At 39.1% G+C, this 27,116-nt stretch overlaps 2 protein-coding genes across 5 annotated transcripts in view; one reads left to right on the plus strand and one right to left on the minus strand.

The window, feature by feature from the left end:
- The window catches only part of LOC124162138 (aldehyde dehydrogenase family 16 member A1-like), a 97,553-nt gene extending 82,264 nt beyond the window's left edge, over window positions 1–15,289 (minus strand). The window contains exons 1-2 of one of the 2 annotated variants that reach the window (XM_046538559.1): window positions 14,340–14,652; window positions 13,906–14,138 (exon numbers count right to left, since the gene is read on the minus strand). In XM_046538559.1, coding sequence (XP_046394515.1) covers window positions 13,906–14,138; window positions 14,340–14,420 — 314 coding nt within the window. In that variant the 5' untranslated portion in view covers window positions 14,421–14,652. Of the gene's footprint in view, window positions 1–13,905; window positions 14,139–14,339; window positions 14,653–15,216 lie in introns of those variants that run through there. The other variant, XM_046538560.1, reaches the window with a different exon arrangement.
- Window positions 15,290–15,845: 556 nt separating this feature from the next.
- Window positions 15,846–27,116, plus strand: part of LOC124162139 (basic proline-rich protein) — a 70,113-nt gene continuing 58,842 nt past the window's right edge. The window contains exons 1-2 of one of the 3 annotated variants that reach the window (XM_046538562.1): window positions 15,846–15,930; window positions 16,187–16,322. In XM_046538562.1, the coding sequence (XP_046394518.1) occupies window positions 16,195–16,322 (128 nt within the window). In that variant the 5' untranslated portion in view covers window positions 15,846–15,930; window positions 16,187–16,194. Of the gene's footprint in view, window positions 15,947–16,186; window positions 16,323–27,116 lie in introns of all 3 variants that reach the window. The other 2 variants (XM_046538561.1, XM_046538563.1) reach the window with 2 other exon arrangements.

The following is a 27,116-nucleotide window of genomic DNA, read 5'->3' on the forward strand; positions in this document are numbered from 1 at the left end:
TAAAATTAGCTTCCTGATGCAAATCTACAAGGTTAGAAAGTGGGCATTTGTGTTTTACCTTTTGTATTTATCTTTAAATATTGTAGTATTTGGCACATTGTATACTTCCCTGCCTCCATACTAATCAAATCCCTTAAATTGCCCAGAAAAGAGTAGGGCCTTGCAGAATCCATTTTATTTAACAACCTTCACCATTAAAACAGTAAATTAGTTACTCATCCCAGGGAACTTAACACATTCAATGTGGGCCTGATTTTCATGTAAGTCGTTAGAATCGGCCGATAAAAATTTTTTTTGCTTAGTTTGTGCTTCGTACAGTTCCTTATGCATATTTATATATGATTTGAGTAAAATTTTTAATTATTTTTGCAAATTGGCACCACGTCAATCGACATGCTTCGTATTTCAATATCGTCAGGCCAAAAAATTGCGTGTTGACTATATTTCAGGATATGTACAAATGTTTACGAAGTTTGCAGTAAAGTTATTTGTTTTGCTTTGGTGCTGGGTTTCTGTCATCAGAGTCGGGGATTATCACAAGTGAAAGAAAAACATTGACTGTGCTATAGGGCTGTGTATGCTCTGAGTTATGAAATCAACATACGACGATGCGACACGGATCAAATGAAACGAAGTTTTTTTGGCAAGCATGAGTTATGCTGGACTAACGATAAAATGTAGTTTCGCTATGCATAAGAATGAATTGATTTCCACCGCTGCTACCTTGATATACAAGTACTCAAAAATATTTGACAAAATTAAATCAGAGGATTTGGAATTAGTCGAAGGAAACAAATGAAATATGTATGAGCTTCAATTTTATGCACTGGCAGAACGAAAGCCTTCCTCTCCTAGACATCATGAATTCAAAAGATTTTGCTGAGTGCAATGCTCTGTTTCTATAACATGGTGAAAGTGTTACACAATAGGCCTAATCTTGAAAATGGGGTCCTTAGAAGTTCCATCCACTGGATTTCTGGTGAAATGCAGGACATGTCTCACCATCATGTCCCAGATCATTGATTGCATCAACCGATCCACTCTTTGGCCCGAACTTTGCTCATATACTGACAGCAGCCTCTTCCAAATTTCTTCAGCAGTGGCACAATCGCATGTCGCAGTCAATTCAACATCAGCATCACCCATGCCACTCACGAGTTTAATCTGAGCCAGAGAGTCGGCTTTTTCATACTCTCGCACAGCAAGTCTATGCGCAGTAATTTCACCTTCAGAAGCAGTCGTGGCAAGCATACCGGGATGTCTTCCTCCGTGAACTACATCAGCCACTTCGTGATGCTTCAAGAATAATTCTATTTGCCGTTTCCATCTACTCCAATTTTCCGTACCCTTCAGCTTTTCAATATTGGCTTTCAGACTCTTTTAGCAGTTATTGTTATCTTATTTTTTTTCAGTAGTCACATCATCATTATCACATTCACCTTCATTCTTCTCAATTCCCATTCTTTGGTATACTTTCACTGATTTTACTTTGTTTTATCGGCAAGGGGCCAATCACCTCCATCTTCCCCATTCCCAAGGACACTTTCACTTCGTTTGTATAAAGAAGGGATGTGCCAACTATGTATTTCTTCTTACAGCACCACTATAGATTTAACCAGATACATACAACCTTGGATATGCACCCAGTGTTTTCTGATAAATTTACCATATACTCTCTCTTATCCACTAACAAAACTCTATCTCCCTTCTGCAACTCAGGGAGGTTAACACACCTATGCCTTTTGTTGTAATACTCAGGTTGTTTCCATTTCTTTTCTCTTTCCATCTTTTGAATGCTAGGCTTGAAATTTTTACATAGGAGACTAGGTAGCAATGGAAGCTTAGATTTTATTTTTCTATTAAATAATAATTCATTGCGTGAAAACCCATTTTCTAATGGAGTGATGCAATAGGCCAGCAGGGCCCAGCTCTGAGATCCACATTTTTTTAAATCAAGGATTTAGCCTTTACCTTCACTGCAGCTGCTAATGTGCCATTGAATTGGCTGTAGTATGGTGGACATGTTAAAAGACTGAAATTATATTCTTTAGAAAAGTTCTCAAATTTATATCCAAATTTGGGCCCTTTGTCCCACCACATTACTTCATGACGAGCAAATTAGCTCGTCATGGAATCTGAAACATATATTAATATATGTTTTAACCAAGAGATTACAAACTCTTCCTTCATTTGAGAAAGAGAAATTACTTTTAGAAATCTGGAATAATAATCAGTAAAACTTAATACCACTTGTTTTTACATTTAAAAAAGTCAACTCCAATTTTTTGCCAAGGATATTCTGGGAATATATGTTTAACAAAAGTTTCCCTGGGATTAGTTTGTTCTTCAATACGATTTGGACAGTTCTGCACTAATTGTTCTATTTGCTTACTCAATCCCATCCACGAAACTGACATTTGGGCTGGTCCACCACATTTCATAGTTCCTTGATGTACTGAATGAATAAATTCGACGACATCACGTTGTAATTGGGATGGAATTACTATCCGAGAGCCCTTAACCCTTTGAGTGTGGATGGCATAGCATTGATGCCAAGCGTAGGTCCTGCCAACGGGCGGGTGGCATCACATTGATGCCACACCGGCCTATGTCCTTCAATCGCTCCCTACGCTCCTCCGCTCTGTTCTGTCTACTCTCGTGATGGTTTCCCGCACCCGCACTTGATTAGGCTACCTGGATATGCCTTCCGTTTTTGAAAAATAGTTTATATTTTTTGAGTACTTTTTTTTACAGTTATGGAGTACTTTTTAATTTGTAAGATTTTTCCCCAATAAATATTTAAATGTGATATTTTCTTTACTCTTCTGAATATTTGCACTAAATGTTACCACATTTGAAGGTCATTTTAGTCCTATAAAAATTTTTTTAAACAATATTTAGTCATAATCTTCCTTCCATCTCATCGACGAAAAATATTTTTGTATTTCAAAATAGGTCATTATACACACGCTAAACACATTTGAATAATCTTTTTCTGTTTTTATTATTGTTTAAACTTAATATTTAAATAATACCGTTAAAACTCATAACATTCTTCCATATTATATTTGCAACTCATTTTCTGAACGATCTTTTCAATTTCTCAAGGGGTTTGATTACATTGGTTATGGAAAAAGTAATAGATTTATTCGACTTTTTCATATTTATTTCGTATGAGTTTGTTGAAGTTACTTGGTGGGAATAATTATGACCACCAATTCGTTATTCACGGGAAATAATTAAGGTTCTAGGAAAACTTTTATATTTTTTTTCATTTTGAATGAGAAATTAGAATTGGGGAAATCCTTGAGGAAAAAATGATCGAATTTCGGGGCTCAAATAAAAGAGTCGTTTTACGTCACCGCGGAATAGACTACAAGTCGCTCTGTGTTGCCTGTTAACTCTATTTTTAGAAGTATTTTTGCCATTCTTATGATAAATGCATGCATGTATTCTGTTGTGTGCACGTCATGGAGAAGGTCAGCTCTTCCTTCTCAGTTTTTGCGACTCTCGCCATTAGTACAATCTCTCCTTAGGACATCTTTCGATTGCGTGCATTTTCACTCCTCTACAGAGATTTTATTTTTTCTAATATGTATTACCATATGGCCTTTTTCTATTGGACATTTCAGTAATTTACATATATTTAGCCACTTACGTGGAATATGGGAGAAACCTTTATTTTTAATTTTATTCCTATTTTCAAACCCCAAGGACCGTTTATGTATCAGCCTTTGGTGAACTAGGTTTAGAATAAGTCCTCCCAATAAAACTACCTCTGGCACAATTTACTCAAGTGTATACATGGAACACTGCATTGGGTCTTCTCCGTGTAGGTTTTTTTTTTAACTTTGAAGCAATTTACATATTTAACTTCGACCAAATAGAGCTATTATAATCAGAAAAGAAAGTCAGCAAAATTTCTCAAAGAAACAATTATTTTGGATTATTATACGTTGCCGTTTTATCTGGAACATGCACGTTTAGATATTTCTTGTACGTCGGTTCTAAATTTTAACGCTTACATCTCTTTCTGACTGCGAAAGAGCAACCTCATCAGTCTTGTGTATTTTGTAGGTGTAATGTATTTTATTGTAGTATATTTTATACGTTTTAACTGAGGTTTACGTTGAGGATGCAAGTATGTGGGAGCTGGAGGGAATATTCTCATCTGAAAGGCTTTGGTCCATATTGCCAATGCATCTCATCATGCAGTTCTTCAAGGATAACCAAGCATAGGAATCTTACTCATGGGGAATGGGAGACATTTTTGGTCTGATATACCTATTGTATGATTGTATGAAGTATTGTAAGATGGCCATCCATCCCAGATTATTGGAAAAGGTAGGAAAATATCTTCGATTTTTCTTGCCTTCACAGGACTTTTTCCTGAGACCGATTTCAACTAATTTTCCGTTGCATGCATTTTGGCAGGAACCCTGGAGTACATGATCCGATACCAAGAGACCCCTTGCATAAAATTCGACCCCATTTGAATTTATTCACTCAAAGAATGAAAGAAATTTACTATCCGGGTAATGAACTCTGCTTCATGAGTCCATGTTGCTTTGGCGTCACAAATACGGCATAACATTATGTATGCTTTCTGAGTCTAATGGCCTCGTGCAAGATGCTATAATTTACACTGGGGCGAAGGATCCTGATGTTGGAGGCAGGGGACATGCAAACAAAGCCGTGCAAAAATTAATCGATACATTTCTTTTCTGTGGGCACAGTTTACACAGTCGCGTAGCCACAATTTTGAAATGGGGGGTTTTTGCAGGAGATTTTGGGGCCCTTCCGGAGAGTGCAGGGGCCATTTTACCCGTTTTTGGCGCCTCATCGGGGGATGAAACCCATAACCCTCCTCCCATGGAATTTATACATGGAAAATTATAATAATCTGTTGAAATATCTATTGAGTTACTCAAAAAAGACACACCGCTGAAACTCTAAGGACAAACAGAAGAAATAATCCTCCTCACGTCCTAAGAACGACTAAAAAGTGGCGAGTATCAGTATACCTCTGATGGTGTATGATGTCCAGGGCTGTGTTTTAACCCTTTTTTCAAAGAATTTCACCATTAAAAGTTAATTTTTGCAGCATTAACGCAAAAGAAAATGTCAAAAAGATAAAATAACTTTCATATGTTTGCATGCAAATCTAAGTTACCAGTTAATTTAAAAATTTAGAAATGTGAAAATTAAAATTCGAAAACTTTTATTTTACCAAAACTTGATGCATCTGAATGAGTGGATGACATCTGAAAAATTATTTACCTTATTTTATAATTCAATTCCGCCATCATTTCAGAAACTATTTCAAGCTTCTTAGTTGCTACCTAAAAATATGCTGTCCGTCGTTCCTAATGTTTGTGTAACGGGTTGCATAAATATCCGGAGTATTTATCACATGGGTGCGGATGGCATCACTGTGATGCCACTAACAAATTGTTTCATAAATAGTCAAATGAATATAAAAATCCTTTTTATTTATTGAAATTGTTTTCATATTTTCGAAAAACAAAGTGAATGCAGTGAAAAAAAATTCTCCGCCAATGTGAAACAACTGAGAAAATGTTAATAAAATGAAAGGGTTAAGTAACAAATTCTTCCCAGTTGAAAATCCATGCTTAAATTATGGATATGCAACAAGGATAGGTTGAAGTTAGCGTAGTCTTATAAGCCAACCCTCCAATGCAATATTTCATCCAAGCTCTGCAAATTAAATCATTCTGCTGTGCCTCTTCTATTTTCCCAAAGTAATTGATTTTTATAGGCAAAGTGGGAGTTTCGCGCTACCTAGATGAACGGCTAGGGGTCATGTGACCCCTAAAATGATTTTTTTAAATAAAACGGCTCATTTTCATCCAATATTCAGTTTTATCTTATAAATTGTCAAATCAGTTCATTAAAAACACTTTTTAACATTATTAAATATTATTGTAATGTCAAAAGATAAAAAAAACTATTTTTTTAAAATCATTAATTAAAAAAAATGCAGTAGTCAATTGCAATTCCAATCATGAATATACATGCACTCAATAAAAAAAATTTTGCTTTAAGTTGTAACAATAGCCAATATGGGTTTACAATATTTGTATAAAATATTGTGAATAAATAAACTAACAATATAAAAACTAACATAATAAAAAAACTAACTACACTGATGTGTCAATCGATAGTGAAACAAGACACTATTGATATAGGGTCATTCCATGTCAAATCAACCAATATTTTGACCAAATGACACCCACCGTATCGGATTTTCATGGAACTTGCCATGGTCATACATTCTGGTATGATTAGATATTGTGTGCAATTTTAGCCTCCAATTGTCAATTGCTAATGAAACATGAGCAATTGAAATTTGGGTGTGGCCCCTAAAGTGCCGCAACGTGCAACACATGGTGATTTATTTTTTTCATCCATAACTCCATTCCTGTGAGATGAAAAGGCATAATTTTTTTTTTCTAAAGATAAGCGGTCCATAATGATCCCACGATTATCATTAAATATTCTCTGCATGAAGTAATTCAGCTGCAAAAGAATAAAGTTTACAAAAAAATCTCGCTTGTACAATTTTTCATTGTCAGCATCCACAGGGAAAGGCCATGCGAGTACAGACTCATTGCTCAGTTTAAAGTAATCATTAATGTATGAGCAAAGGTCCTGATGAAAAAATCGTGAGTCCGACGTTCCTTTTAGTAAAAAAAAAATACTCATTCATGTTCACGGGAAAAAATGGCTCTTTTTCAAGGCACCTAGAAATTACACAATTTAGAGGAGATATAAGCTTATATTCATGATTAAACAATATTGGATCAAGCATTATCTCGCTATAGCATATGCTACTGGCTCTTAGAGTAGGAAACAAAAAGGCAATCTTGTGAATGTACTCCCCAATGTACTACTAATTCCAGCACTATTCCTATTAAGCTATTTCTTCCATGGGTAATGGGTAACTGAATAGTACGGTATAAATTGCAAAGGCAGAAGAGAGCCATCAGAAAGTTTTCTCCAAGTTCAGTCTAAGTGAAGTTAATTAATTTCTCATTCATATGGTGCTACCTTAGTGATATACTGGTTGAATTTCAGACTAAGTAACTCATGTTAGTGTGACTGATAGCTAGGCTTACATTGTAACATCTCTTTTTCATATTGAGGACTGTCTTGGCATGCCAGAGATAGCATTGTGCAGTGTTAGCTAAGAACACAGTTCTGAATGTCACAAAAAGAGCCAAAACTTTTTATTTCAAGGAACTACCAGAAGCTGACTGAGCTGACCCTTGCTTGATTTACCAGAAAAAAGATTTACTCTCACTACCTCATCTCATTGTTTCATATATGATGACCTTAACCATGATGTGGCCTTTGTTACGGAAGTGCAACGTCACCTGATAGAAGTTATAAAGAGAATTTCGCTTATGATCCAAGAGGTTCAGTACTTCACAGATGAATGTGCTGGGCAATATAAAGACTGCAAGTCTTTTATATTTGTGCCATCATTATAATGACTATAGAATGCATGCAATGCTATCTTTTTTTCCACAAGCCATGGAAAGTCCTCTTGTGATGGTATAGGTGGTACCATTAAACGAATGGCACAGCAAATAACAAACAGCACTGCGATGTATGAATTTTGTAGAGATAATATGAAAAACATCAACATCCATTACATTAAGTCTAGTGATGTGGCTTGTTCATATAGTAAACTTCTTGAAAGATCCACCAAGGCAAAAACAATTCCAGGCGCAAGAAACTTCCATCATTTTGAGCCGTTATCGGATAGAAAAGTTCACTGGCTTGGATGATGAGTACAGAATTGTACTTGACTTTAGTTCTGAAACAGTGGATTTCCCAGATAATTTGGCTGTTGGTTCATATGCAGCTTGTATTTACAGCAAGCAGTGTGGTACATTGGACTAGTAGAAGCAGTAATTGTGTGCTTAATTCTCGTGCAACCACAAGCTCTGGGAGGCCATACTACTTCTTGAGGGAGGAAGTGGACAACGTTCAAAAAAAATATTTAGACTTTGTGAAAAACAATTAGACATCTTAGAATGTGGTCAGCCAGTTAAAAAGAGAAGGCTCACTTTCAAATCAATTGGTAAGGTTGTTAATTTAATTTTACTGTTTTTACCTAAATTATCAATGATATAGAATGACTAAATGAAACATTGAAAGGGTGAAGTACCTGAGAAGCTTCTCAATTCAAATGATTTGATGACGGTTCCATTTGAAATTTGATAATTTACATTCCTGTGATGTCAATACATCTGGATATGAAATGTATCTGGTCGTTGGACACAGATTAAAAGGAATGTAGAATGTAATAGTGTACCATGGATCATGCAATTTTTTAAAAATTAAAACTCCCTCTGCTCGAATAGTTCAGATAGCATGAAATTAACAGTACGTGGGGGAGTACATTCACATGGTTGCTATGTGTTTCCTACTCTAAGAGCCAGTAGCATATGCTATAGCGAGATAATGCTTGATCCAATATTGTTTAATCATGAATATAAGCTTATATCTCCTCTAAATTGTGTAATTTCTAGGTGCCTTGAAAAAGAGCCATTTTTTCCCGTGAACATGAATGAGTATTTTTTTTTTACTAAAAGGAACGTCGGACTCACGATTTTTTCATCAGGACCTTTGCTCATACATTAATGATTACTTTAAACTGAGCAATGAGTCTGTACTCGCATGGCCTTTCCCTGTGGATGCTGACAATGAAAAATTGTACAAGCGAGATTTTTTTGTAAACTTTATTCTTTTGCAGCTGAATTACTTCATGCAGAGAATATTTAATGATAATCGTGGGATCATTATGGACCGCTTATCTTTAGAAAAAAAAAATTATGCCTTTTCATCTCACAGGAATGGAGTTATGGATGAAAAAAATAAATCACCATGTGTTGCACGTTGCGGCACTTTAGGGGCCACACCCAAATTTCAATTGCTCATGTTTCATTAGCAATTGACAATTGGAGGCTAAAATTGCACACAATATCTAATCATACCAGAATGTATGACCATGGCAAGTTCCATGAAAATCCGATACGGTGGGTGTCATGGCCTGGTTGATTTGAAATGGAATGACCCATATCGTTTTTGGTTCTAGTGTGGTATGCGATTCTCACCATGTGCAGTCAGTTTTAGTGAGTGAACGTTATTTTTGTGAACTCTAATCGCAACTTTAGTTTTGGCGATTTGTTCTTTGGTTCTATGTCCCAAACGGACTAGAAAATGGATTTCCGAGCCAATATTGAAAAGCTGAAGGGTGCGGAAAATTGGAGTAGATGGAAACGGCAAATAGAATTATTCTTGAAGCATCACGAAGTGGCTGATGTAGTTCACGGAGGAAGACATCCCGGTATGCTTGCCACGACTGCTTCTGAAGGTGAAATTACTGCGCATAGACTTGCTGTGCGAGAGTATGAAAAAGCCGACTCTCTGGCTCAGATTATACTCGTGAGTAGCATGGGTGATGCTGATGTTGAATTGACTGCGACATGTGCCACTGCTGAAGAAATTTGGAGGAAGCTGCTGTCAGTATATGAGCAAAGTTACGGCCAAAGAGTGGATCGGTTGATGGAGAAATTTTTCTCGCCAGAGAAAAAGGAATCCGAAGACATCGCAGCATACGTTGCTCGTCTGCAGAAGGACTTCACGGACCTGAATGACGAGCTGAAGCGACTGACCGATGCTGTGCTCCCTGAATTGCTCTTGATGAGCAGAATTATGTCGACTTTGCCCAGCGAATACTTTGTCTTTAAAAGTGTGTGGGAGAGTAAACCCATTCCTGATTGTTCTATTAATCTTCTGATTGAGAGACTTCGATTAATTGAGATGAGGCTTCGGGAAAAGGAAATTGACTCATCTGCTTTTGCTGTGAAAGCGGAATCAAAGAAAGGTAAAGAAGATACTAGGAAGTGTTTTAAATGCCATCAGCATGGTCATCTAGCAAACAAGTGCCCTGAACAAGGTAAAAAGAGGAACAAACATTTTTCAGGCAAGTTTTTATCTTTCTTAGTTGAGGGTAATAATGTGCCTAGAGAAGCATGGCTCACAGACACGGGTGCCTCTCAGCATATGTCTAATAATAAGAATTACTTCATGGACTACACTCCTTTTACTAAGCCTGTGAATATCACGATAGGAAATGGTGAAGTAATTAAGGCGCATGCCTGTGGGACTGTAAGTGTGAAGGCGTCAATAGACAAAAACCTTGTTTCATGCGTTATTAAAGATGTTTGGTATATTCCAGAATTGGGAAGGAATTTACCCTCTGTAGGAAGGACTGTAGAAAAGGGATTCCAGTTTAGTGCAGACGTAAGAAAGTGCATCTTCAAAAGAAATGGGCAAGTGAAACTTGTGGGAGTAAAGACGGAGACTGGGTTGTAGGAATTAAAAATGACTGTCCAACGTCCAAAGGACTCTACTGAAGTCAACGTCACAGCAGTCGATGCTAGTCTTCAATTATGGCATGAAAGGCTCTGTCATCAAAGTAAACAGCACGTAAAGAAGGTACTGAAAAGTAGGGGTATTGAAGTTCAAGCAGAAGAAGATTTCTGCATTGAATGTATGATGGGAAAGCAGCACCGCGATAGTTACAAAACTCGAGACTGCAGACCTAATACCATTGGTGAGATCATCCACGCTGATCTCTGTGGGCCGATGGAGACCACATTGTTTGGAGGAAATAGGTACTTCCTACTGAAGAAGGATGATTTTTTCAGTTACCACAAAGTAATCTTTTTGAAGACAAAAGATATGGTTCCTCATCACCTTGAAATAATTTTGAATTTGGTGGAAAATGAAGGTAACAGGATAAAAACTTTTATGAGTGATGGTGGGCTTGAATTTAACAATGCACATGTTAGAAAAATCCTTCAAAAGAAAGGTATTAAGATACAGATGTCCATGCCCTACACTCCAGAACAGAATGGAGTGGCAGAACGTGAAAATAGAACTTAAGTGGAGAGTGCAAGATCTATGTTGCATGCACAGAATCTTCCTGAAGGACTATGGGCGGAAGCAGTGAATACAGTGTGTTTTGTCTTGAATCATACTGGTCCTTCAAATGTAGATGGAAAATCCCCTCTGGAAGTATGGCTGAAAAGAGGTCCTGTTAATGTAGAGCACTTGAAAGTGTTTGGTGCAGAATGCTACGTATATGTTCCCAAGCAACGCCGAAGAAGTGGGATAAGAAATCAACATATGCCAGACTTGTAGGATACTGCGATGAAAGGGATGGATATAGGTGCTGGCTACCAAACTCAAATAGAGTAATAATGAGCCGAGATGTTTTGTTTAAACCACTAGAATTTTTGCCCAATAAGTCAGAGTTTAGAATCAGCACTCATCCGGAGAAGAGAAATGTGGATGAGAATAATACTGAACCACACAATATTCAGGAGGACAGAGATCTTGAATACATGGACGACTCAGAAGTAGAGGAAGCACCATCTGAAGATGAAGAGATGCCCCAGCTGCGTCCCAAAAGGCAAGTAAAGCAGCCTGCATATCTATAGGACTCTGTCATGGCACCAGAGTTATCATCTCCAACATCTTTTAGTGAAGCGATAAATTCAGAAGATGGAGACTTGTGGAAGAGAGCCATGGAAGATGAGATGAACTCCCTGAAAGAGAATGAAGTGTGGACTCTAGTTGATTTACCAAATGGAAAAAAGGTCATCAACAATCGGTGGGTTCTTTGTGTGAAAACCCATCCAGCTAATGGGGCAGTCCAGTGCTACAAAGCACGTTTGGTAGCGAAAGGTTGTACTCAACGCCTAGGTATTGACTACGAAGAAACTTTTAGTCCAGCGGTAAGATTCGAGACTGTACGATCGGTTCTTAGAGTGGCTGCTGAGGAAAGATTGAAGCTTCAACAATTTGATGTGAAAACTTAAAGAAGAAGTGTACATGCAGCAACCACAGGGGTATGAGGATGATACAAACCGAGATCGTCGCTTAAATTGAAGCATATATGGACTGAAACAGGCACCTCGCTGCTGGAATAACAGACTGGTTGCATTTTTAGAAAAACAGGGGATGAAGAGGAGCTCTGCTGACCATTGCCTATTTGTGAGGAATAGGATGGACAAAAAACTGTTAATTGTAATATACCGTATATGTCTGAATATAGTCCCCCCTTTTTTTCCAAAACTGCCCAAGATAAAAGTTAAGGGGGGGACTATATTCAAACCCATTTTTTTAATTTTTTACCGAAACTCAAGCCTCAAAATTAGGGGGGGGGACTATATTCAGAGGGGGACTATATTCGGAGGAATACGGTATGTGGATGATGGGCTGATTGCTGGAACAGATGAGGGGGAAATGTGTGAGTTTTCAGAGCTCTAAAGATGGAGTTTAAAATCACTATGGGCCCTATTAGTTCCTTCCTTGGGATGGGAATTCAGCAGCTAAGCAATGGCTCAATTTTTGTGAGCCAAGGTTCATACGCGAAGAAGGCTCTGGAGTGGTTCCGGTTTGCTGATGCAAATGCTGTCTCGACACCCACTGAACCTGGTGCCTCTGGTGGTGATGATGGCACTAATGATCAACCCTTGGATGCCAGTATATGGTTGAAAAGATTATTTACTCATTAAATTAAAAGACTCACCTAAGTTACTAGTTGATAATATGAGTGCGGTAAAACTTGCAAATAACCCAGAGTTTCATAAGAGATCGAAACACATAGATATTAAATACCATTTTGTACGGGAAAAGTGCAATGAATGAACATTGAACATTGGACATGTTGAGGGTTTCAAACAAGAGCCTGACATTCTCACTAAGCCATTAGCAGGGCCAAGATTTACGACTTTGTGTGAAATGCTGGGTCTAGTTGATACAATAAATTTAACTGAGTGTAGTTAGTTTGAGAGGAAGTATTGAAAAGCAAACTAACTACATTGATGTGTCAATCGATAGTGAAACAAGACGCTATCGATATACCGTTTTTGGTTCTGGTGTGGTGAGTGATTCTCACCATGTGCTCAGCAGTCAATTCTGTTTCCTTAGAAGAAGTTTGCATTGCATTTCTTTTGTGTTTCCTGTTAAATTCAACATTAAAACGTTATCACTATCTGGTCGTTGATAATTTCAACAATATCTTAACAATATGCAACAGATATATAGTAAAATATCTGAATGATTCTGTATTTGGTTCCAATAAGGTTCATTAGACATCCATAAAATAACAAAAGTTTGACATCTACATGTGTATCTAATGAACAAATAAGGTTTAAGTATAGATGCTTTAGATTTTCATTACTAATTCTAAAATCTTTCATGAATATTAGCAAATAACAGAAACATCTTGTCAAGTCAACCCCCTCCGAAATTCATTTTCAAAGATGATGAACACATAACGCATTAGCGCACCACTGTTTTCAATACCGGTCATCAAATAATTTTTCATACCAAATATCCATTCCTTTGTGAACATTGAGAAGGAGGGACGAGGCCAATTAAGCAGTGAGTTCGGCTTCTAAAACAATTCCATGGGCATTAATTATTCACATAATTACTGCTTTAAATGATGATTTGACAAGAACTTATTGACAAAACTGAACACATGCCAAAAAGAGAAGGAAAATCTACATTTATTCATTATTTAAATCTCGTCCAACACAATCCAAAAGCTATCAGAATAATCCATGCCTATCATCAAAACATTGGAGTAAAATAGAGTGGTTTCTTCCGAGATTCCAGTAATGGGTTGCTAACATTCATTTACTCATAACAATATCCTTACATGAACTACAAAATGTTTGAAGTTGGGTGTAACCATGGATGGATATTTATAACCTAATTTGGATATCTTGTACACATCGCATGCTAATTGGGTAGTAGAGTTAAAGGGCTCAGTTGTTCGTCCTGAGTGCATACTTGTATAGATGCCGCGCTCTCACGTAAGGCTTTAAGCCACTCCATCGCTCGAAAGCAGACACGGAGGATTGGACGGCGAGCTCGATCTGGTCCGGAGTTGCGTCGGCCACTTCGGCGAGCAACTGCGACGAGTGGAAGTCATTCACTTTGTACGTCTTGCATTGACCTACACCGAAGTCACTTCCACCTGGCACGATGGAATGAAGCCGTTTTGATTTACTATCCAACCATTCCTACAAACAAAGATGAATTAAAAAAATATTGTTCCTACTAATATGTAGACTAGCTTTCAAAATAATTATCAAAAAATCAATCGCAAAGTGTCCCCATTAACAGGGTAAAATAAACATATAAGCAAGAAAATGATTCAAAACCGGCACAGGTTTAACACGGCTTAAACCGATAGCAAATCCTATCGAAAATGCGAGACTTGCCTTGGCCAGAGAATCTCCATCCATTATGGGTCCATACTCCATTGAATCAAAAATCTTTACCGCTGAAGGAGTAATTGCCATGCTTCCAAAGTGCGGACGATTATATTTACTGCACTACTCGCTACACATGCGTGTAACCGCTGATTCGCGAGTTAAAACGTCAATACTGCGCTAATTTCCAATTATGAAACACAATCTGAAATCGCACTATGTTGAGACCAAAAAAAACAGTGATAAGCATCAATGATAACACGACTCTCTAAAGAGCCGTGTTCCCCGTGGAGATAGCTTTCAAAACGTACACAACATCACGTGACACCTGTAACATCTCTCGAATCATTTCGACTCAGCGATAGGATATATATCGATTGCGCAGCAGTCGAAGCAGAGGTGGTGTGGGAAGGGAAGGAAAACACAAGAATGAACGTAAGGTGGCCGACGGCTGGCGGGGTTTAAGGAATGGAAAGATTATTGCTTCGTGGCAGATGGCCCGTTGGATCCGGTTCAACCTTGGAAACATCCTTTTATTTTTCCCCTCACACTCCCTCCCCTCCGGTTACGCCCTCGCACCTCCACGACGCCTCGTACCACGCGCATCGCCTGCCCATTCCTCTCACTCAAATGAAATCTTGGAAATTGATCACGGTCGGCGCAAATTGGCGCTACTATGAGGCACGCGATCGAGCCCTCATCTATTCGGAAACTAGTGCGTCCATCGGTACAGGCACCGCACGAGGAGATGACACAATGGAGGAGGAAAGGGCATGGAGGCAGGCCGCCGAGTCGAAATGCAGAGGCGATGGAATGGCAGGGTCGTCCGCCCTGGTTCGCCCACTCGCTTGCGCGCCGCGCGACTCCACCCTTAGCCCCCACTCACTCATTCACCCGACGAGGCCTTCGCAGTCTTCCGCTCTCGCATTCACTGGGCTGCCATCGCCAGCACCACCGCCGCCCGGTGCGCCTAGAAACAGTAAACAGTGATGGCGTTGCTCAGGCGGGCGCAACGCAAGTGACTGAGAGCCAGTCTGCAATACTCAGAGACAATTATCTGCGTGAATAGAAGGGAGAATACCGCGTTAATACTAATTAATCCTTGTAGTTTCAGCACGAAAGCAGTTCTGCGGGCGCGTGGGAGCATTCCATCATTTGATAGTTTCCGAGGGTCACAGTAGAATGGATTGGGAAGTGAAGGGCGACGCTTGAAGAGCGGGAACACTGCGGGAACTCGGCCTCTCAGGGGCCCTCGCGATCCGACCGCACGCGCCACTTACGGCGTAATTTTAGAAAAGAACATAAGCTGCCCGTCCGCCGCCTAATATGGACGCGTTTTTTTATCCAGGGCCGGCAAATGGTCTCTCGGATTTCGGGCTCGCCGCGGCGGAGGGGTAACAGGATCAAAATTAGAAGCGGGGAGGGCGTTAGGGGGGGAGAGAGAGTGCGAATCGTCTCCGACTAAGGTCTTTCCACGGCTGGTTTTCAGTTACCGCAGTGAAGAAGGGAGGGCCTTTTAAATATAGCCTCCCGTCCGTGGAGTGCCGCGCTCCAAGCGCAGAGCGAGGCAGCCGCCGCAGACCCGAAGACAGCACCCAAGGTACTCGCGCCGAGAGGTGTGTGTGTGTTGTTGTGACGCTTAGCAATCCTCCCTCCTTGACTCGGCGTGCATGACGTGACGTCCGCGTAAAACAATAACAGCCCCCAATGTCCTCACGCGTGCGTTTGTCGCTAACCCAGCACTAATCGCAGCCGCCGCGCGAGCCCCCACGCGCGACGACTCGCGCCCACGTGTGCACGCCCCCCCTGCCGCAAGAATGCTGACGGGGATGTGTCCTCCTTGTCGGTGGGGTCAGCAGCCATCATGCAAGCCGAGGACGGAGGCGCCGCGGAGGCCTCCGGAGGCGTGACCGGCCGCGCGGAAGGGCGCCAGCAGCAGCCACCAGAGGGACCGCCACCAGAGGGAGAGCCGAGGACGGAGGGGACCAGCGGGTGAGTGCGATAAAGGTGGCACCCCCTGCCACACGCTTCAGGCAGGCCAGCAGGAAAAACTAATGCGGTCATATGGAAAGCAAATCCGAAAAAATAAGCATCACACTGTAACGGCGTCGTTTAACATTCCTTCGGCGATTTCTTTCTCTCAATACGTGCAACGGAATCGGAGCGAAACAATTGCTCTTTTATAGCCAACAATCAGCTTCCAAAAATCACAGGCAAAAAAAAACTGGAAATCCAACGCACACCCCATTTCTTCAAACGTGATTATGTTGTTTAATATATTAAAGTAAATAAATACATTGAGTAAAATTTCATTAATAATAAATGTTTTTACACGTTAGAATTCCCAGAATCATTCGAGAAATGTGTCTATGAGCTTATTTCAACGTTTAATTCCCAACACATCACTCAGATACTCCACATTTGCTAAACTTTGTCAATTTACCTCACTTGTTTCAAGATTAATATTTAGGTAACGGTAAAGAATCTCATTTTATCACCCAGTACAGATGAATTCCCAGTGATGCATTCTAGCATGGATTTTGAATGGAAGCTGGTTAGGTCAGCGTGGAATTCCCATCTGAAAATATTTGGAGGGCAACTTTTAAAATTTGATATGAGTGAAAGCAATTGGCAAATTATTGGTCGGTAAAGGGTCAACGCAGCTGTCTATATAGGTGGCTCGGTGCTGGGTTGAAGGGTGTCTGGGGTAGGAGTCCAAAGTTTTCCATTTCCTCGCGTGTGTTCCCGACCTCCGGCTGTTGCGGAAGGGACCTCGACACAATATGAATTCATTCAGCAACTGCAGACGCAGAACTTGCAGTTTGTTGATTCGATCTCCTTCCGTCGTATATTATGGCCTCTGAGGCCCTCGAGGCTGATTTACCTCTAACAACTGTGAGTATCGTATTTATCCAACCTAAAAATCTGTCACAAAGCATTATTCCTTATCTCGTCTTGTTTAGAATGTGAACTAAGAGATATGTCCTAATTTTAACGTTCCCGACGAAAACTGGTCAATCGAAAATATCCTCAAATCACCGTAAAACGGGTAAAATGCTTAAAAGATTTTGTAGTTTATCATGGAAAGACATATTTCCTAGAATAATCCAGCACCTCGCATTTTGGAGCCTACGGAAGTACCTACAAGCGAAATCATTAGTGCCCAGCGTTGCTTGCATCGTATTTGAAGAGAACCCGACCAATGCGACGGCTAATCCACCACGGAACGCAAATCATTGAGACACAGAAGTGGACTCGTTTTCAAAATTCCGTTTTTGAGTAGTCAGACTTTCCGCAAATACTCTAATATCAACGTCCAATGAGACGGGCACAATTCCTTCCACTGTTGGCTGGCACAATTCGCACCAACAGAGCACGCAGTGTTCCTACATCGAAAAAGAAGCTGGCCAAAATTCATTCTATTGACCTTTTTACGAGGAAGTTGCGAATGGTTTATTCAGATTCTACTGAATATGGTCCACAAAATAAGCTACCGCTAAGGCATTTACTTCGATCGGAGCGGTCACAAAAACCCGACAAACACGGAGTATACAGTGTAAAAAGACAGTCGCGTGAAATCGGTCAATTTCCAGGAAGCTCACCTTCATGGAGGAGGAACTTAAGACAATAAATTTAGCCAAAAAATATTTATAAGTACAAACATAAACATCAAAAAGTCGTGATTTTTTTTACCTTTGCCGTTTTTACCTGAATATTTAATTAAAATGTACAAAATCGTTTAGAGCGCCACCTGACGTCGTCTTGATGAACAAAATGAGGATAGCTTATGCAACGCAGCATCAAAGAAAACGTTCACTTCTGTTTGCCACTCCGATATCAACATTGCTTTGACAACATAGAGGGCAGTAAGGAGGCGCACAGCGAACCAGCAATCAGTCTGACAAGCCGCTCCCGCACAACAATCCATTTTGCCAAATTGTTTCTCTTTGCTCTCACTTGTTCTCAGCATGAAGAAAAATGTTTAATTCCTTGTGAAACAAATTAATTTGCGCCGTTTGTTGACTTCGTAGGATTTGAAGAAGCACAATTATTGCTGCTTCAGTGCCATCGCCCGAAAGTCGTTTTATATCGCTCGAAAACGAGATGGCAATTCTAAGTCAAATTTCATTGTGGCCATTGTGGTTTTGGGGCAGGGGAATTCAATGCGAATTTTTTGCTACAATCGGGTAAATTAATTTAGAAATCGTTGTTACAAGACGACCTGCTTGGGGCTCAGTGGCTATGGTGTATGCTATGAGAGATTTATCGGAAGTGGAAAAGGATGTCTTTCACGTAAGAAACGATACGCATTGGACTACGTAAGATAGAAGGAAAGTGTCTTGGTGTGGGAGGCGAGGGAAGATTATCTTCTTCTTATTATCAATGCAAAGGTATGAGATGGCGGTGATGAGTGACAGTGATGTGCAATTGATTATCAGACGACGAGTGTCAATGTGAGTGTCTTCGGGATCATTTCTTCGATCTGCAGTGGAATTGGAAGGGATGGAGAATGCTCATTTATTAGTACTTATTTAACTGAAATTGCAAAATACATCAGGATCACATAAGAATTTGGTGTCTGGCGATTTGATTTACGAATTTCCCCACCCGATGTGAGTTAATTGAAATCGGAAAAAAATACATTTCACGATAACTTAAGAATGAAATATAAGTGATGAAGATTAATTTCACTACATTTTAGTAATTGCAAAACTTAATATTATGCCTCCGTTTAAACATGTAAAATCAGTAACTTAGTTTAAAATATTCGTCCAGATCCATTCGCCCGTTCTACAGAATCAGGTACAGTACTTCTTGTATACTTAGTCGTTTTAATGAAAGCCTTATGATACTAACGTCCAAATAAGATTACTTAGGTATCAAATGCGAGCAAACATATTCGAAGGAAGGAAATGTTCTCTTAATTCCTTCTCAGTATATGTTCATAGATTGTCCAAAAATGATTACTATTGTGACAATGACCTCATAATTTTCGAAATAACTGTATGAAAGAAAATTAAAATGCCAATGAAAACATTACAATATTGTAATAAATAACTTTAAATTCGGAATCAGCGGATCAAAAATAACAAAAATCATCGTTTACATCAAACTCTCGTAAATACGTATGAAACAAAGTCGAAAATCGTATTGGTTATACCATTTATAACTGATTTTAATCGGTTTTTTGGATTTGTCATCTCAGCCTCGGATAACAGAATAAACATTAAAAAGTAAAAGTTCACTGAAATAATTAATATTGATATTAGGGGTATTTTTAGGAGTTGGTTTGGTACTTTGCAAAAGCTATCAAGTCGGTCAAAACTAGATGATATGCTGTGATTTTTCCGATGCAATGGCTAAGCTTCGTAACAATATCAAATATATTTAATCGTTAAAACATATTAAAAATATTATAGTAATATTACAATCATTTAATTCGAGCTTAGCCCAGCTCGAGTTGAGTCGTCAACAAACCCGTCACTACCGAGTTTGTTAACAATATTTAAATATCCATGCAATGGGGTGCTCTCATAAAATTAAAAGACGATACCACAATCCTTGCCCAGGGTTCAGACCCGGAGAAGACTGCAGATTTAATCCAAGACCACCTGGACGAGTACGAAAACTGGGCCACCGATTGGAAACTTTCCGTCAATGCCACCAAGTGCGAACATGTGTGTCCAGACGCCCAAAAGCCGGCGATGGCCCGCAACTCTTCTACGGAAATAAAAGAATCCCAAAACGCCTGTCTGCCCGATGCCGATACTAGGGAGTTGAAATGGACAAACGACTAACTTGGGCGATCCACATCCAAAATATTATCAAGAAAGCCATCGGAGTAAATGCATCCCTGTTTCCGCTAATGCGCTCCAAATCGCCGCTGCCCACGAAGACAAAATTACTCCTGTATAATGCTATGATAAAACCATTATTAAGCTACGCATCACCGGTTTGGCTGCATGCAGCGGCAACTCACTTGAAGAAAATACAAACCACAGAAAATAAAATCATCAGAAAAATCATTGGGGCGCCTTGGTTTATCCGTAACCAAAACATCAGAAAGGATCTCAAAATTACTCCTATTCTAGCGAAACTAAAATCTGCTCTAGAAAAATTTGCCCTTACATTTGATAAAACAAATAATGCACTGTTAAAAAATCTTTGGGACTACGAACCTCCGCTGAAACCAAAACACCGCCTCCCCAAATGTGCCCTCAACCCTTCCCATATCCCTATCCCCTAATTCCCTGTCCAGTATTATTATGCCATGACTCTTTTAATCTGTAAAACGTGATCAACTAATCTGCCTGCAACATTACTAAACGAAACGCCCAGGAGACAGCTGCAAAGCTGGGAACTGTGGAAAACAACAACGAGAAATATACTTGGACTTGGACTCATTTAATTAAAATAGCTATTTTTTTACATGTATCGATAAGTAAGTTGAAGTTATTAAGGTTTGCAAAATATGACTTTATAATTCTCAATATTCTTGTTATTACGGAGCTTCAAAGTTCGCGAAAATCACTAAATTCTTTCGCGCTACAAAAACGTCCTGTGACGTCAGAGTGCTAGTAAGCAGATTCGCTTCATGGTAATAACAAACAGTAACGACCATAACAAACAGCTACGACGATACTGAGACATAACATTAAGGGTGTGTCAAAAACAGTTGCGAATGGTTTTTAAGACTTTACGATGCACGTATTACGCGATGGCTGAATCCAACTTCATGAAGGCGCATTCTAGGAACATTTTGAAGGTAGATTAATTCATGGTCGCTTATTTCTTCTCCGGCAGTGAAGATTTCGCGGAGTTGAGAAGCCGGGAAATTGAAACGTAAGATAAATTAAATGAACTGTCTCGTTCGATAGTAATCTAGAGCTCGTTATGTATCTCATTTAACTGCTGTCATTTACTCATTGCTTTGAGATGCATAGATTTATATGCTATGAGAGATACATAGATTTTTCTAAAACTGGGGTAAACAGTCTACTGGCACCACTTCAACGTTTTGTTTACTGGACTCTGACGTCACGCTCAGCCAACATGGCGATGGGTCGTTTGAAGCGCAAGATTACTATAGGATTTTCGAAGTGGAATTTTGCGAATAATACGCATGTTGGAGAAGAACTGCTTTCACTATAATTTTTGACTAACGGTAATCACCATGTTCCTGTCGACGAATCGAGCGGTTTGATTTCATTTCCTCGAAATTTTTGCGTTTCATCAAAAAATGAGCTGATCAACAAAGTGTTCCTGAACATGATTGATGAATCAATCATCAATGTATATTAGCTACAAGAATCACAAATGGTTGAGTGAGCGAGCGATAATGGCGGCTAAGAACGAAGATATGGCGATGACTTAAACTTCGTAATTCAGAATCAAATCGTTGGTAATCTGCATTCACTCAAATCTATTTACTGTGCAACAAACGACGATCCAGTCACCACTTTCCCTCTGGATTTTTATAATTCTTGAATGTTCCTGGCTAACTATATACCGCACAATTTTTCTGCTGAAGGTGGGCACGGTGGTCATGATGCTTAGAAACCCAAACTAACCTAAACTACGCCATGGCACGCGTTTGGTGACAAAAAAAACTGATAATCAATGTGATTCACGCGACTATTACCAAAGTAAAATTCAAAGATGAGGTAGTTCTCATTCTGAGTATTCCCATAATCCCAACCGATGCATCGGTGCACAAAGGCAGGTGGATGACCTTTATGATTTCAACTCTGGAATTTACGCGATCAAGTTCTGTTTACTGTTGACCAGGGGCGCCGACTTACAAAAAATATTGGGGGGGCCCAAACCGGGCACCTTGCCCCGGTAAATTTTATAAGCAGTGAACTTTAAGTTTTTTTAAGCATTTTAGAAGAGTCATATGATCAACATTAGAACCCTGATCACCCGAATCTCAATATCTGGACACTCAGGGGAAAATAGACAAGCCGGACACATTTTTTCCTCACACCTGTAACGAATTTTTGGGGGGGCTCGATCGGGCCCCCTCAGGCCCCATGGAGTCGGCGCCAATGCTGTTGACAGTGATCAACAGAAATGTAATGCTTATATAGCTTACCTTATTTTCCTATTTTTTTCTTAATCTTAATGCGGATATAATTTATTATCCTCCAAAAAAGTATAGCCATTTCGAAACCCTCCGGCTCCACCTGGGGTCTTTTTTGACCCCAGGGCTTTTAAAATGCCTCCAATTTTTGACTCAATTCAGATAATCTTTCCATGTTACAGATATGCCTTCCCGCATGTTTTGTCTTTAAATTCATAATAATTTGAAATTAAAATTTTGAGTTATTCATGGATGGGAATTTTTTTCCTGGGTGGGGTCAAATTTGACCCCAGGTGGAGACTGTGTAGGTATTAAATTTTGAAACGTATATCTATGGAAATATAATTGATAAAACGTGTTGATAGGTAGATAATCCTTATGTAGGTTTTCATGGTGGGATGAAGATTCAGATGCAAAGTTTCCGGGTTATGCACCGCGTGTGTCTTTCTTCATAAACAACAGTTTCGCCGGCATTGTAGCTAGCATCTTTAGGTCACTGAAGTGCAGAGTGGAGGTAGAAATCGTCTTTTGTATCATTCATTCAAGGCTGGACTCATCTCATTGGTCAATCCTTCCTCGTGTTTTCCTTTTTTCCCTATAATTTTTTTCCCGTATTTTGCTGGAGCATTCTGTTCAACATCTAAATCTACATGATAAACTCCTAGCCACCTCTAAGGTTTTAGGCAGGGGGTGAGTATGTTTTACTCAACGCGTACTATTTTCCATGAGTTGGGTAGCTGGTTCCCGTCTTTCTTGCTGAAGATGTCTGCAGAATCCAATATCTTTTCCTCCGTTTAGAGCTATATTTTGAATATAAAGTATCACAGATATTGTAACGTGGGCCCTGTGAAGATTGAGTGAAAATAGCCACCGCCTGCCTGAGTTCTCTCGGAGGGTATCATGTTGATCTATTATCCTCATATTATTCCATGTCAAAGACATAGCATTTTCACTCATGAAATAATAACAGCATGTAACGCCTATGTCTAAAGCATTTAACGCCTATTGCTAAGGCACTTTTTGGCCTCTTAGAGCATCGTAACCCTATGTCATCAGTGGGTTCATTGAGAGAAGGAAAATAAAACACTCTATGGGACGATTTTCCTTAACAGTGACGGTGATTCATCACCTTTACTTTGTCGCAGGATTTCCTCTTCCTCCTCATTTTCAAACTAGCCACCGCTGTCTTTCACACAACTCTCATGTCAAGGAGGACAGGCCTTATTTTCGTTTCAGCTCCATCGGTGCATAGTCCATATCGCAAGTGATTTTGTGGGATCAGCAGAAAATTGTACCTTCAAAACGTTGTAGTAAATATGTATGTATTTTCATTTTGATTGATATTTTGCCATTATATTTCATTGATATTTTTCAAGTGATATCCAAAACATAAATAAAAATATAAATGTTACTTTCAGCTATCTAAATGGATGGATTTGGATATCATAGAGCTAAATTCTTTCCTTGGTCTTCTGATTGTGTCTGGTGTTCAGAAAGGACGAGGAAAGCCGCTACCGGAGTTTTGGTCTGCAGACTATGGCTTACCAATATTTAGAGCTACAACGTCTCGACACCGGTTTCAAGAGATTATTAGGTGTCTCCGATTTGATAATGAGACTCGTGCGGCTAGGCAAGAGATATCAAAAAATAAAGTGGAGGCAATAAGAACTGTGTTTGAAATGTTTACGGAGGCCTGCATTTTATCGTACAAACCATCCTCAAACATTACAGTTGATGAGCATTTGTGCAAATTTAGAGGTAGATTTATATTCAAAGTGTGCATGCCATCAAAGCCAGGGAATATGGAATAAAAGGATGGGCAGCCGTTGACTTGAAACTCAGTACATTGTAAATGCACAAATATACGCTGGAAAAATTGAAGGATCCCGGGAAGTGAATCAAGGAAAACGCGCAGTGCGAGATTTGGTTTGCCACTTGCAAGGCAGTAGAAGTAATATAACTACGGATAATTTCTTCACAAGCAATGTTCTGGGTCAGGAACTCCTAAAAAGAAAATTAACACTTATAGGTACACTAAGATCTAATCGCGTAGGAATTCTGAGGGTGATGTTACCCGCCAAGCATTGAGAGGAGCATTCAAGTATTTTTTCTTATGCAAAGAATACGCTAATGGTTTCATATATCCCAAAGCCAAGAAAGACAGTCTACTTTCAACTCAACGCCGGTCATTTGATATTAGTCGCGGTAAACATAAAAAAGTAATTTCATTTTATTATCATACAAAATCCGGCGTCGACACTAGATCTAATAGCAAGACATTACTCAGTAAAGCGTAGGACAAGAAGATGACCTCTTGCTCTATTTTTATTTTATTGATATTTCAGCAATAATTGCTTTCGTTTTAAATTCAAAGAGGTTCAACGGGGAAACATGAAAGGGAGCAAGGAGAAAATTTCTTATTGAATTGGACAAGGAGCTAGTAGAACCAGAGATTAGAAGACGATGGAAAAATCATCGGACACAAATGAAAGTAGTTAGGGAAGCAGTTACCTCTGCAGGATTTGAACATTTATTCCACTGCAGCGTAGAAGGGATTTGCAACTGCGTAGAAAAAAACGTGGACGCTGTTCATTTTGTCCGAGATAATCCGGTAGGAAAATGAATCGGAGGTGTGAAAAATGTGGAGTCTTTGTAATGATCATGCAAATATCATTATGCCCTGCAGAAAATGTGAAGGATTGTAAGATAGATTAGTTATTATTTCAATACATAATTTTATAAAAATATTTGTTTTTGTCTTGGACTGTAACGGAAAAATTATAGAATAAATTTTCTGGATGAACAATATTTTGTTGAGTTTTCTAGGCTAAATGTTATTGCAGTTAAAAATGTTAATATTACTTGAAAAAGCAATTTATTCACTTATTTATATCTTTATTATGATTTAAAACTGTATAATTCAAAATATTCTTAAAAATACCAATTTGTTTATAAATTTACGGCATGGGGTCAAAAAAGACCCCAGGTGGAGTTTACGTAAGTATTGAGCAGGTGGAGGCCGAGGGTTAAGAAAAACGATTGTTTTTAATTTGCAACACACTGACGGACAGCTGAACCATGAGGTACAAAATCTGCGGAGCAAGAGCGTCGGGTATGAATAACTTAAGAGATTTAAAATATCGTACACATGATATCGATAAATATTCTGTTGGTTTGTCTAGGCTGCACTGCCAATACGATTTTTTGAATGCATATTGGATGTATCGTATCGATTGGACTTTAAACAGTGGCATTTGATAGTTTCAGTTATAATTTATTTTAGTTTAGAAAACAATGATAAGAAATTTTCAAGTTAAAATTAGTAATTCCTATAAATTAAAATAACTATTTTGAAAAAGTTGTTAAGGGATTTATTCATAAACGTACTTACAGGCACGTGGAAGTTTGACATTTTTACGTTCCAAAAACCAATTAAAGTCACTTTCACAAATTCTGCGCACTCTATAGAACTTAACTTTCCTTCACTGCAGTCAAAATAGATCTGAGGGTATGACGCACATTTTTAAAAATCTATAAGTTCCCGTGGAAATACCCCGTTAAAACGGTCAAAGGCTCCGCTCCGCGGTGTCATAAAACGACTGTTTTCGCAGTAGGATCGTGGGGGTCAGGGATCGGAGAGTAAAGCAGGTATAAGAGTCTCAGCTGGTGTCTTTCTGGTAGGTCTTTTGCTATGAGTCCCAGGAAAACAGCTCACTTTTTCGAGATTTGAACGCTTTTAATAGAAGCATGGTCTTCGATCGTATCCAAAGAAAACGAAATGAACTTCAATGAAACGTGCACTCGCCTCGGCTGAAAATCCTCCACTGTCTTCACCATTTGAGAATCGGTGTCTTGAAGTAAAACATAAAAACGGTGAATGCTGGTGAATGCTGAGCGTTAAAACCCATATTTATCAATAAACTTACCGCGTCGCGGCTAATCCAACTCCCGACGCGCGGAGATGAACCCTGCCGCGCGATCGAAAAATCAATGTAATTTCCGGCGTCGCAAACTTATTTCAAAGATAACTTCATAAACACCTTAATAAATCTTCAAAGAATGCCTTCATATAAGTTACTTCACGTGACTTTGCCGAAAACCCATTTGAAACTCTACCTCAATGTAAAACTTTGTCGAAAAACAGTATCCGCCATTTTGTAACTGCACGGTAAGAATTTATCAGTGGTATACTTTAAGATTACGGAAAATTAAAGACAAATCCGTATGCCAACAGATTATGTGGTTTTTCATTCTGCAAGAATCCACCTATAACTTCACCTTCTACTTACTTTGGAAGATTTTCAGAGAAAATTGAAGACGGGCGTTTTTATGGAAATTTGCTAACGTTTGAGCATGTGTATCTCAGAAACGGATGGAGTCTTTGTCAAATGAAGTACATATCAATAAATATCAATCATTTTTTTAGTATATCTGCGAATTTTCAAGTTTATAACTCAAAAAAAGTCAAGTTGTAATTTTGTCCGGCTTTTTCCGATTTCCGCCCACTGTGCGATGTGCCCTTTGAGTTTAAACGAATTCAATTTTCAATTAGTATTGTATTCACATGAAGATTAAAAAATCACAAGGTGAGTGTTTGTGGTCTGAATCTAGAAAACCAATGTTTATCTCACGGTCAAAAACGTGCTATGTTCACGAGTTCGCAAATCATTCGCTTGATTAGCTCTTGCGCCTGATAACAAAAC

This window comes from Ischnura elegans, chromosome 7 (genome assembly GCF_921293095.1).
Source record: "Ischnura elegans chromosome 7, ioIscEleg1.1, whole genome shotgun sequence".
Classification (NCBI taxonomy): domain Eukaryota; kingdom Metazoa; phylum Arthropoda; class Insecta; order Odonata; family Coenagrionidae; genus Ischnura; species Ischnura elegans.